Consider the following 12,684-nt stretch of genomic DNA (forward strand, 5'->3'; position numbering starts at 1 on the left):
GGAATGGCACTTTACACGAAATTCCCATTTGGCTCGGTCGTTTCGGAGATGGAAGCTAAACTCGGAGGTACCGCCTCTGAAATAACCTAATAGTGTTGAGAGAGGCGTTAAACCCATACTATTTCAGCATTCTCAAAGAAAGAAAGAAGGCCAACTAGTGACGCTCTCCAACCACCTGTGAGAAACACGTCCTTGTTTTGGGTGAACAACTGACTGGAAAGAGACAAAATAAGCAAAAGGGGAACAACCCATGCACTCACCGAGTCTCTCGCAGTGACTTGCTCTTTGCCTTCAGCTTCACCGGTCCCCGCTTCGCTCCCTCCTCCGTTCCCCTACTCAGTCCTCTGTCTCTGGGCCCGTGTAGAGATCTTCTCTTCCTGATTGTAGAAGGAGGGGCACGCTCCTGGTCTTCGCTGTTCGGAGATGCCAATAGCAATATTTTAATTTATATAATCAATACAAAAAGTACCAATAAACAAAACAACAACAATAAAAACAACAACAACAACAACAACAACAACAGCGATGAGTCTCAAAATTTGGAGCACTGGCTGCAGAGATGCCCCGCCACATCTCTTTGGGGGAGGATTCAGGGAGCTTGGACTGCCTCACCCGCTAACCAAGAGAGGCGGTAGCCCTGGCGAAGAGCACGCTCTTCGGGGCTCCAAACAATTCGCACGAATAGGCTCACACACACACACAACAAAAACAACAACAACAAACACACACACACACACACACACACACACACACACACACACACACACCCCCAACAAAAACAACAACTACTACTACTACTACTACTACTACTACTACTACTACTACTACTACTACTACTGCTACAACAACAACAACAACAACAACATCTACGTTTGTGTTTTTTTCTTTTGGGAATTTCGATCTGAGTGATGTGCTCTGCAGAATGCATGATGTATGGCAGTAGACACTGGTGTAGCTCACCCGATTATAACAGTTTGTTACGTCAAGTTTGAGTACACTTCAACGCCCTGTGATAGCTGCACCTTCACACACACACAAACACACACAAATACATACACACACCAGTGCACACACACATATACACTCCCCCCTCCCCACATACACACATGCGTCTTCCCACAGTTTGCATACTGATACAAAACAACCAACAAAAAACCCCCGACACAAAGTGCATAAACAAGCATGCACACTGTTCACACACAACAGACACACAAACGCACACACTCACACATACATACACACACACACACACACACACACACACACACACACACACACACACACATACACACACATACAAATAAAACTTATTGTCTTCATGACTGACCTAGTTGAGGCATCCTCCAAATAGAGGGCGTTCTGCAGGAAGAGCGAGTGGAAGCTGTCGGCTGACACATCCAGGCGGGAATACAGAGAGTCGAGCCTGGTCGGGGACAGTTTCCGCACCACACTGTCGCCTTTGGCCTTGCCACTAGACCCCAGCTTATTATTATCTTCCTGACTTGACTCTGAAGCCCCTTGACTTCGCTGGGAATGAGTTTCCTGCAACTTCTTTGCCTTCAAATCTTCCGAAAAGTCATTATGTGACACTTTGCTAGGTTTTGTTTCCGAGGTTCTCTCCCAGTCTGTCGATTTCGCTCGAGTGGCATTTATCGCCGCTGTGGTGAGGTTAGAGCTATGTTGGGACTGGGCCTTGCTCTCTGAGTCTTTATGTTCAACAATCTCAGCACTCTCAGTGGCAAAAGCGTCAGGATCAGGAATGGTGGGTGGCTTCTCCAAAGAGCTCTTCAAATGAGATTGTGAGTGAGCTTCTGCAACTTTTTTCAAGTCCCTAAAATCAACACTTCTGTCAACAATGGCATTGTCTGAGCTCTCCCCAGACTTTGGTAAGGCTGATTGTGCATCACCTATTTGCTCAGAAATAATACCGCTTTCTGGATCAGGTTTTGAGGAATTATTCAACAGCCTTTCAACAAATTTAATTCTATCTCCAAGCTTCCCAACTTTGGCTGCTCTGGGCGACAGCCCTTCAATAGAGCATGGATGTTGAAACTTTTCTGGGGGATGATTTTCAGAGGAATTATTGTCAGAACTTGATTGGTTATCGGGAACTAATGAACTGTTAGTACTGGAGCCAATCAGCTCAGGTTTATGTGTCAGGGTGTGAAGGTCTAGGGCCAACTCTGGCTGACCGACGGTCTGAACAGATGCGATTTCGTGGGCAAGTTCTTCTTTTTCTTCCTTCAAGAGGCTTCGAGGTGAACCTTTGACAAAGAAGGCGGAAGAAGTTAAATAAGCTCTGGTGTCTGCTGCCTCGTCTGCCACATCGTGAACAACTGTTCTCTGTGGGTGTTCCTGAAACGTGAGCTCTGCCTCGGTCAGAATCTGCTGGCCCTCTTCGGCGGATGAGCTATGAAAGTATACGTTGAGTTGATCAGTGACTGACGTCACAGTAGGCAAACCAGGAGACTCGATCATTCCAGAACCGGGGTAGGAAACAATTGGGACAGTTTTAACTTGGCGTATGTCCTCTGGGGGCGGCGGCTCTTTGTCTTTGGTCTTCAGGATTTCGCCGTGACGTTCTGACAGGCTACTGATATCAGCTTGTCTATTTTGCACAAATTTCACCGACGCATCCTTTACAGTAGGAGTTGTTCCCCTTTCGTCAGTTTGTTCAGTAAAAACATCCCCCGGGACAATATTGTTCATCGATGTTTCAAGTTTAAGACTCAACTCGTTGCTATCTCCTAATGTTATTTCGGGATTGCTTAAGACTCCGCAGGTCAGTGAGGGTTTAGCCTCCGCTTCGGCTTCTAACTTTTTCAGAACACGATCCTTACGAATGTCATGTTCCTTGTGGTGATCTCCGGCAAGGTCAGAGACTGAAGAAAGCTCAACTTCCGCGGGTGCAGTGACGTCATGAGATGCAGTTTTTTGCCCTTCTGAGTATAGACTCTCCGGAACATCCGTAGCGCCGCGACAAGAGACAGACACAACATCTGCACCTAAAGTCACACAGTCAGAAACGTTGTGATCGTGACCACATTGTTCACGGTTCTCTCCATCAACAGTTTGGAGCACACTGTCAGAGACAGGATCACCCCCAATTCTAAAACATTGCGTCTTGTTCCCGGATCTACCCCCGAATACAAAAGCACCCCCAGCCCGTGTGGAAGGCAATGAGACAGTAGATTTCGCATTCCCGAAACTGTTCGAAACGTGGTCTATATACGAGCGAAGGGGAGCAGGATCCCTGACGTCAGTGTATTTGACACTAGCTGTGATCTCCCTCTCACGAAAGTCTTGTCGGGCATCATATTTGTTCTTGTTCACATTAGCGACTGCAATTACTTCTACGGGATCAGGCACGGGGCGCTTTGAAGAAGAAGAGTCATATTCTAATGCTGGACTCCCAGACGCGTTCTGTGCAGGTTCGTGTTCAACGTGTAACAGGGTCTGACACTCAGAAGGGTCTCCTTCCAAACGGCTTCCGTTGAGCCCAGAAAACGTTCCTCTGTGACGGTTTATCTCGCTTTTGAAATTGGAACTGAACTCAGCAGACGATTTTGTTGTAGCTTTTCCTTCCTCACGACGAGCAACAGCCGGCTTCTTGTTTACACCAGAGCTAAAGTCCTCCTTCGTTGACTCCGCCACAATAGCCCGGGAAAGGCGCGATAATTCAGACGAGTTTGAAACAACAGAGCCCGACTGTACAGTATCATCCAGGTTTCCCTTTGGCGGATCACCGTTCTGTTTGACGTCACATTTTGGCCTCGGGCCCCTAGTCTGCTGGAGAGAAGCGCTGGCTCCCTCAGACTGACCTCCTAAGCACTCCTTTACACGCTCCCTGATGGCACGGTCACATTCGCTGGTCCGGGGCTGGCGCGGCGACTTGCTCAAGTCATCGGGTTGCGAACCTGTTTGCCATGTCGTTGTGTCATTTTGTTCATAGTCGGAAACTGGTAATCTGTAGAAGACAATAACATATATTTCAATTTGCTTTTTGGTTAGATGAACTGAGTTGTACTTTACAGCTGGGCTCCAATGAAATTGGATTGTAAAAGATAAAAAAGTAGAGGAGCAAAAAGTAGAGAGAAAAGACAAGCTTTGTCGAGTGAAATCCTTCACCGTTGAAGAATAACTTAAGAACTAAGATACACAGTACAACGATTACCCTACAAAAAGGAAACTGATATAAAAAACAAAACAAAAAATAACAGTTGTTAAAAAATAAGCCCCTAAAAATATTCACATTGGAATATTATCACTCACATGGCTGACAATGAGCAGTACAGAAAGAGAGAGAGAGAGAGAGAGAGAGAGAGAGAGAGAGAGAGAGAGAGAGAGAGAGAGAGAGAGAGACAGAGAGAGAGAGAGACAGAGAGAGAGAGAGAGAGAGAGAGAGAGAAGGAGGAGAAGAAGAAGGAGAAGAAGAAGAAGAAGAAGAAGAAGAAGAAGAAGAAGAAGAAGAAGAAGAAGAAGAAGAAGAAGAAGAAGAAGAAGAAGAAGAAGAAGAAGAAGAAGAAGAAGGAGGAGAAGGAGGAGGAGGAGGAGGAGGAGGAGGAGGAGGAGGAGGAGGAGGAGGAGGAGGAGGAGGAGGAGGTAGGGTAACAAACGAAAAAGTCACCACTTTGTAAGATGTAATACTACTTGATTCTTCTTCTCCTTCTTTTTCTCCTTGTTCTCCCCCTCCTCCTCCTCCTCCTCTAATTCCTCCAGCTCCTCATCATCCTGCTCCTCATTCTCCTCCTCCTCCTCTTCCTCCTTCTTCTTCTTCTTCTTCTTCTTCTTCTTCTTCTTCTTCTTCTTCTTCTTCTTCTTCTTCTTCTTCTTCTTCTTCTTCTTCTTCTTCTTCTTCTTCTTCTTCTTCATTTCTCCTCCTCCTCCATCTACACCTACACCTCTTCCTCGTCCTCCAAAAGGCGTAAGACCGAAACCGGGAATTCCCGTAAACTACTTAATGTACAACTGAACACAAAATATCCTTTGGCGCAGTTGGCACTCCGCAGTGAATATACAATGTCGAAGTAAATGATGGCGATCGCTACAAAAGGACTGAATTTAACTTAAACTTGGCTTTCTTCTCACACATTTGATCTTAATGAAAATACAATAGTGCAACACTACGTTTCAAGTTATGGGTACTGGCAAAGTTTCATATTTTTTCATTGAATAGTTTTTGAGAATATACTGTTCGCAAAATTTGGCCTTAGCTCCATTAGTAGTAAGATTATCATTATCATTTTTATTATTATTATTATTATTACTATTATTAATACTACTATTACAAGTATTATTATTATTATTATTATTATTATTATTATTATTATTATTATTATTTTTAAATTATTTTTATTATTACATGTATTATTTTTAGATTGTTATTATTATTATTATTATTATTATTATTATTATTATTATTATTATTATTATTATTATTATTATTATTACCTGTCTCGAGATGACACCGATTCAAGTTGTGTCCGACCTGTCCCCACAACCTCCTCGTTGATAGCCAGAACCTCAGAGTGCTGAGAGTTTCTCTCACTTGAGGTGTCTCTCACGTCTTCTATATAACTGCTCTTAGTGAATTCCCGCGGAGCAACCGAGGAAACGTCCCCGTCTCCTGACCTGAACGAGCGGCCAGTATGTTCAGTGTCTGCAGGGTTTTGAGTTGTGAGAGATTGTTCTGTGATCTTCTTGGTTTCTTCATGTTCCTTAACTGAAAGGTATCTCTGGCTCTCCAACGGATGAGCATCTGTATGTGTCTTCTTTTTGATCGTTTCACCACCTTCAAAGGGGTATCGCTCTTTGCTACTTGTCTCAATGGGAGCTGTGTCATCATCTAGAGACAGTGTCTTCTGGGGAAGAATTTGCACCGGATTGAGATTCAGCTTGGTGATGGTTTGGACGACAACCTTTCCCTCAGCTGTGTTAGCTACCTCCTCCTGTCCACCTTCCCTCTCCTCGCCTGGGGCACTGAGTAGTGGCTGGCAGACCATGGGTTGGAACTTCAACTTGCGAGTGTTGGGAATAACCTCCGTGCGTGCGGGGATATCGTCACAAGGTGGCGTCTCCTTATCGCTGAGGTTCATCTCGGCTACAGACGGCGCTGGTCTCCTAGTACATTTGCTGCTGTGTTTGGGAGGTTTCGTTGGTTTGAGCGGGTTCGTCTCCGCGATTTGGACAGTTGCATTGTTCGAATTTACCGCGTTTAAATCTTTCCCTTCATTCTTTTTCACTCTGTGCTTTTCCTTACCGGCAACTTTGGACGTTTCTCGCGCATCTAAAGTCTCCCCAAACACAACAAGAGATTTGCCTTCCTCTTCTTGCCCAAGAACAGAGAGGATCAATTGTCCCTCAAGATGTTTTGGCGCGGCGGCTTCAAGCAGAGACTTGGCTGTTCTTTCTGCCTCCTCTATAGAATCTACCTTTATGAAACATTCCTGTGTCTCTTTGGACATCTCTGTGTGTGTATGAACAACAGACGTATCGTCAATTTCAACTTTTCTACCTCGAAACAAAAGTTTTTGAAACCTTGCCAAGGCTTCGCTTTCTTCCTTTTTCAGATTTTGAAGACGGGCAGAGATGGATGTAGTTTTCCCCACAGAGGCACACTCGGAGAAGGAGTAGCGTTTTCCTGATCCCAAGGCCGGGCCAGTCGGGCTATCTTCTTCTGCAATAGGCTCTGTTTTCTGCATCTGGCTCTGAAAAGTTTTCAGTTGTGCTGGCAGTGACATCCGACACAATGAGTTTCTTTTAAAGTTCGGCACATGTGTTTCTAAAGCCGCAAGGGCGGGCTTGTTGTTCAAAGTCTCCGTCTTTGCTGCCACGGTTCTCAGAGAGTAGTCTTTCTTCCCACGTGACGCATCTGATTGTCCTAGGCCTCTTGGGCTATCTTTCTTGTCTGTGTGCTTGTTCTTGAGATTTGCTCTTCCTCCAAGCTTCGAGGACACCCGGGACGGTGGAATGCCGTCATGGTGGGACTTGATCGAAGGGGTTTTGAGATGCCCCAAAGTTGAATGTTTCGTACGATGAGAGTCCGCCAGGAGATTCAAGTTTGCTTCAGGTGTCTTGACGGTCTGTGTTTGTTTAATGTTAACCCCTTGTCTCTCCCGGGGCGACGATTTTGGAGTCGTTCGCAAGGTTCCGGGGAGGGCACATGGGGAAGTATCCTTGTTTGCGTTGACGGTTCTTGCAGGAAAACTGTTTCGGTGCGTCAGGTTTGTGGTGCTAGTGCGCGACTTTGTACTAGCCAGAGTCCCATTGGGCTCATGTTTTGCACCGATCGGAGTCTTTTGCTGAGTAGGCAAAGCCCCAGCACCACGAGGAGAACTTTTGGCAGGAGCTGCAACAGGGACCTCTTTCGGTTTTGAGGTCGACTGAGCCTTGGGAGCCTGCGTTAGCGACGGGCTCCCACGCGGGCTTCCCAGGACTGACTTTGTGCCTGTACCTACAGGATGGTCTCTTGGGCTGTGCCGTGTACTTTGCGACCTTGACTTTGGCTTGGAGAGACGGTCGCTAAGAGCTGATTGCGCCGAGGCTAAAACGTTGGTCCCGGTTTTCCTAGCACTGGGGTCGCTGCTCACTGCCACAGAGACAGACGTAGAGAGCGGGTTGTCAGCACGGCCGACGTACGACCTCGGGGAAACTTTCCGAGTTGCGCTGACGCGAGAAGGAATCTCTGAACTTTGCATGCTGGTCACCCGAACTGTACTTGCCTCTGCTCCGGTATCCGACTTTTGAGTCTTTGACGTGTCTACGTTGTTTTCTGTTGAAGTCTCTTCCGGTTTTCGTCTATATCGGCGGTAGTACAAGGAGGTGAAGGACTGATCATACGGAGGCTGTACAACTACTGCCTCGGGATGGGGTGCGCTTGGCTTCGGAATAGCTTTCATTTTTCCAACGATTTCTTCATTGACCTCTAAAGGAGAATTATTGATCTGTGGCTTCGGCGTGTGAGGGAGGAGAGACCTCGTGCCCTTTCTGACAAAAGGCCTGCTGGGAGTTGACGAAGCGTTTTCAGCCAGCCCGTCGCTTGAGCCCTTTTCAGTACGTGTGTTGGTGAAGGTCTGCTGATTATCTGGACACGTCAAGGAACGTTTGAACGTAGTCGACGGTGCTTGCTCCGGGTTCTCACCATATGACTCTTCTGCAGACACAGTTGTAGCGGACTTTATTCCTGTAGCTCTAAGATCAAATCTCTCGATGGGTGGCAGAGCCAACTGTGAGGACAGTTCACCGACCTGATGAGAATAGATTTTAAAGATCAGATAGTTGAAGTATCGTACACTTAGCATTGGAAAGCAGAGAGCATAATAATATACATTTATTTTCGCACACAAGGCGACTGTAAAAGCGAAAAAAGAGAGGGGGGGGGGGGGGTTCAAATCCCAGGTAGACAAATTCATGACAGTTGTTGAAACCCATACCTCAATTGGTCTTCTCTTGTAAATAGGTCACCGAGTACACTGAGTGCGAGTACTTCACACCTGCTTTCTTTCCATTGAATAAAAACGGTGTATAATAATTATATCTATGTTTTTTCATAGGCTTACAAGACAGACAAAGGTGACCAAAAATGACTGGAAGATTTAAAATATCACAGCGTTATATAGCAGGATCAGCGAATCAGCTTGATCTGTTGTAATGAGTGGCAATAAATGCTTTACTTCCCATACACACTTTTTTAGACAACTTAACGGTGGGCTACTTCGACCGTAGACATAATATGAGCTTAACCAGGCAGTCTCAGTCCAAACCAAACTAGCAGACGGACAGGTCGCTTTTAAGGACAAGCGAGCTAACCCAGATTTCGGGGGTTTCTAGAAATCTTGCCCTACGCCAAAACAGGGCATTGGCCTACATATAGGAGAAGTTTGGTTTCGTTGTTTGGTTATGGAGAAAACTCTCCTCGTCTTTTAAAGGAACTGAACAAGAGGTGAAAATTTTACTTACGATTTCCTCAAAACAGCATTTTTCGGGATAGGCCCCTTGTGCTTAAAAGTGACCATATAATACTCTTAATAACCCGATCATTTTTTTGGAGGTGATGATCGAGCTCAGATCGTTTGAGTTCAAAGAACGCAAAGGGCGTAACAAGTACACCACGACGCCGGAAAATGGTATCAACCATAATGAAAATGAGACAGGCGCAATATGTTAAGGTAGAGGCTACAAAAGGCCTTCTAGTTGTTTGCCTTCGCTTTGGAAGGAAGACACACTCATTGATCCAGCATGTAGAAAACGGCGAAAGTTCGTGATATAAATATACATGTATCTTTATTCAGAAAAGTTTCTGATGCCTTCGTCTCACCGCTTTTAATCCCGGAGGCTCACTAAAAGAGGTGAATGTGAATACTCTTCATGATGTTACTGGACTCGTAATTTTGAGGTTGCGGGTTCGGGGGTTCGAGACTCAGCTCGGTGCAATGCTGTGTTTATGGGAAAGTAACTTAATACGAATGTTCTTCTATTCTCCCAAAATGTGAATAGGAACCCGACCTTATGACTGAATATCATTTCGGTATGTTAGTGTTCAAACGGCTTTAACATGGCAGCTAACAATGTATCCTTCCTAAGAAGTTGAGAGTGTCTCAGAACTTTATCAGGTCTGCTGGAGAAATAACAAAGATTGTAAACCACAAACAACTTGTACTTCTGCTGAGCAAGCTATCGTTCGCAAAGTTTCTAAAGAAAGCCATCATTTTGTAGCTTAGCTAGAATGACCAGTGTGGTGGGACCTTGTGCAGAAAATGAAGCCAACAAGAATAAAGGAGCAATGCATTGTTTGTTGTTTATGTGAAAATTGAACACTTGACTAGACACAAAATCCATAATTTTAATATGGAAGACAGACGCAATGTAATCATCACATATGCACATTTGAGCATACACGTTCATGCCAGTTTCTCCAACACAATAGGAGCTACCCTTTAAGCTTGTAGGAAATGTGTTACTTACCCCCCCCCCCCACCCCCCTTCCCCCCTCCAACAGAAAGAACAAAGCAAGACAAAACAAAAAGACAGAAGCAGAATTCGAAACACTACAACTATATTACTCTCATTGCGGTGCTGACTCTAAGTGACTTCTGCTTGAAATGAAAGGATTTGTGTGATTTTCCGTCTATGATTTAGCATGGACGTAAACTAATACGACGCGTTCATATGACCTTAAGCAGCGGCAAGGGCCGTAAAACACTTACAAAAAAGACCATTACGCTTTGCTGAAGTTTATAGTTTTCTGGATTATACCTAAACAATGCTTATCAAACCAACAGATAAGAGCCTAACTTAGTTAGTACCTGCTGAGGAGTAGACTGTTGGCCTGCCATCCCCTGTGAGGCGTCACAAAGCTTCGGAGTCCCCCCGTCCCAGAGGGCCCCTGCCAGTGCACGTACCTCATGAGGCAGGACCTTCGTAGTTCCAGCCACCGCTGCGTCAACCTCCACAAGACTTTCAATCTTGCTCCGAACTTCCTTCTCCTCGCATACAATAAGATCTGATTCGGTACCCGAGGTCACGGCCGTTGACAGACCACTCGACTCGGGTGTCTGATGTGATGAAGTATGGCCTCGACCTTGAGCTGGCACAATATCTGTAGAACTTCCACTATTAGCTATCAAAGGATGGTGTGCGACGGACAATGTATTTGCATAGTTAATTTTTGGTTCTTTGTCGAGTGATTTGAGATTTTCACATGCGACAGATTCGCTGAACTTTGGAGATGACGTGGTTTCGCTTTCTGTTATTGGCATTTCCGGCTTCAATCGCAAACGATCTTTATCATCCATCGACCTAAAACCGGAGGATAACTTAAAACTGTGTTTTCTGCTTAAAGAAGTTTGAGCGGCGCTCGAGAGATTTTCGGCCTGGTTTTGCGCCTCGTGTCCCCGCTCTCCTCTAGAATACTTATCGCCTTTATCTTCCACAGGCTTAGCACCGCTATGAGAAGACATTTGAAGGCCCAGTCGCTCGGAGATATGCGCCAGTTGTTTCCTCCTCTGTTCCTTGTACAGCGCAATCCTCTCAGATTGACTGACGCCTGAAGGAATGGCCATAGCCGAGTCTTGTTTTCTGTCTGCATCATTTGCGGAAAAACGCCGGACCAGTGTCTGAGAACACAAAGCTCTGGACACAGTGTCGCCTGCACCAACTGCGTGTCGCTCATCGCTCGTGCTTGCACTACGCACAGGGATTTCAGACTTGGTGTCTGCTCGCGTCTTAGGTTCGATTTCACTTTTGTCGTCGGTAAGTGCCGTCACAGATTTGTTGCTTTCGTCGAAAACGCATTCCAAATCGCTGCTGACAATTGAGGAACTGACCTTAGACATGTCCTGGTCCTTTTCGGTGTCATTCACATTCTCAGTGTTTCTCTCTGCATCCAGGGTCCCTTTATTCGAATCAGAGAAATAAGCACCCACAGATACATTCAACACTTCTGGTTTTTCAGTCTCTTTGGAATTCATACTCACAGAATGTTGAAAATGTATATCATCGTTATTGCCGTAGACTAAGATGGGCGTATCCTCTCCCTCATCCATTCCTACCGTATGACTGCTGGAATTTGATGTTTCTTCCCCACGCCTCAAGCTTCCGCCACGCTTGGAGCGTCGGAGGTGTAAGCTCCTGGCCAACAGTCGGTCAATCTCGGCCTGATCCATGGCCATATTATCGGCCGGCTCATGCACTCCGCTGTCAGCCTCTGCACTGCTTACCTCCTGCTCAACATGGCCGACAGTTGTCTGAGCTGGACCTTTCTTTACGACCTGACTCCTCCCCAGAAATGAGCCAGAGGTCATATTTAGTCCTCCGCGGGCAGTTTCGATTCGAGGCTGCTGCTGTCGACCAGAAAACGATCCGGCCTTTCTAGGGGCACTGTCCCTCTGCTTGGTACTATGTTGTTTGATATCATGACTCCTGACGTCATCATTTCGTGTGACGTCATGCTGCTTACCATCACACGACCTGGCACTGCCCTGCTCGGCAAGTGTGACCGCAGTGTCGGACCCGGCTATACTCTTCCTCGGCCGTTCTGTGAGGTTCATCCACGCCGTGTTCCCTCTCTGGGCAGACGAGGCAGAACTTTCAGCCACGTTCTCTGAGCCAGCTGTTTCTTGTTGCTGCTGCTGCTGTTTCTGCTGCTGTTGCTGCTGCAGCTGCTGATGGGGCTGGTAATGCCGCTGTTGCCATGGCCCGCTCCGAGCCTCCTCCTGGTGGTTGACGGATGAGAGCCACCTTCTCATCGGAGTAGACGGAGTAGCCCTCGCCGGGATGTGATCGCTCTCAGATGTGTTTCTAAGGCTGTTTGACGAGGATAGCTGAGACGCATCAGCATTCTCAGCAATTTTATCCTTTCTGATGATAAAATTAGACAAACGAAAGTTAACTCTTCGAAACAAAAGCAAAAAGAAAAGAAGAATATTGACTACAAAAAGCAAAGAAGTAAAGTTAAACCAGTACCCTTTTGCCAAACATATGCATTCTATCAGACTTTATTTGAAGAGAGTGTTTTCAACTGAGGTATTATAATGCATTTTTAACCGTCTACCTCGAATGAAGAAAGACAATTGTTCTCGAAGGATATTAAAACTTACCACAAACAAACATGTTAACACTCCCCCCCCCTTTACAAACACACACACACACACACACACACACACACACACACACACACGCTCACAC

The 12,684-nt window shown here is 45.9% G+C and overlaps 1 protein-coding gene across 1 annotated transcript in view; it reads right to left on the minus strand.

Annotated features, from left to right (window-relative positions):
- Positions 1–260: 260 nt before the first annotated feature.
- LOC101845503 overlaps positions 261–12,684 on the minus strand; it is a gene marked incomplete at its 3' end in the record, with an annotated part of 13,574 nt that continues 1,150 nt past the window's right edge. The window contains 4 exon segments of the mRNA XM_013088742.1: positions 261–413; positions 1,328–3,967; positions 5,452–8,246; positions 10,305–12,357. Of these exon segments, the coding sequence (XP_012944196.1) occupies positions 261–413; positions 1,328–3,967; positions 5,452–8,246; positions 10,305–12,357 (7,641 nt within the window).

The sequence above is a fragment of the Aplysia californica genome, unplaced genomic scaffold (assembly GCF_000002075.1).
Source record: "Aplysia californica isolate F4 #8 unplaced genomic scaffold, AplCal3.0 scaffold00802, whole genome shotgun sequence".
NCBI lineage: Eukaryota > Metazoa > Mollusca > Gastropoda > Aplysiida > Aplysiidae > Aplysia > Aplysia californica.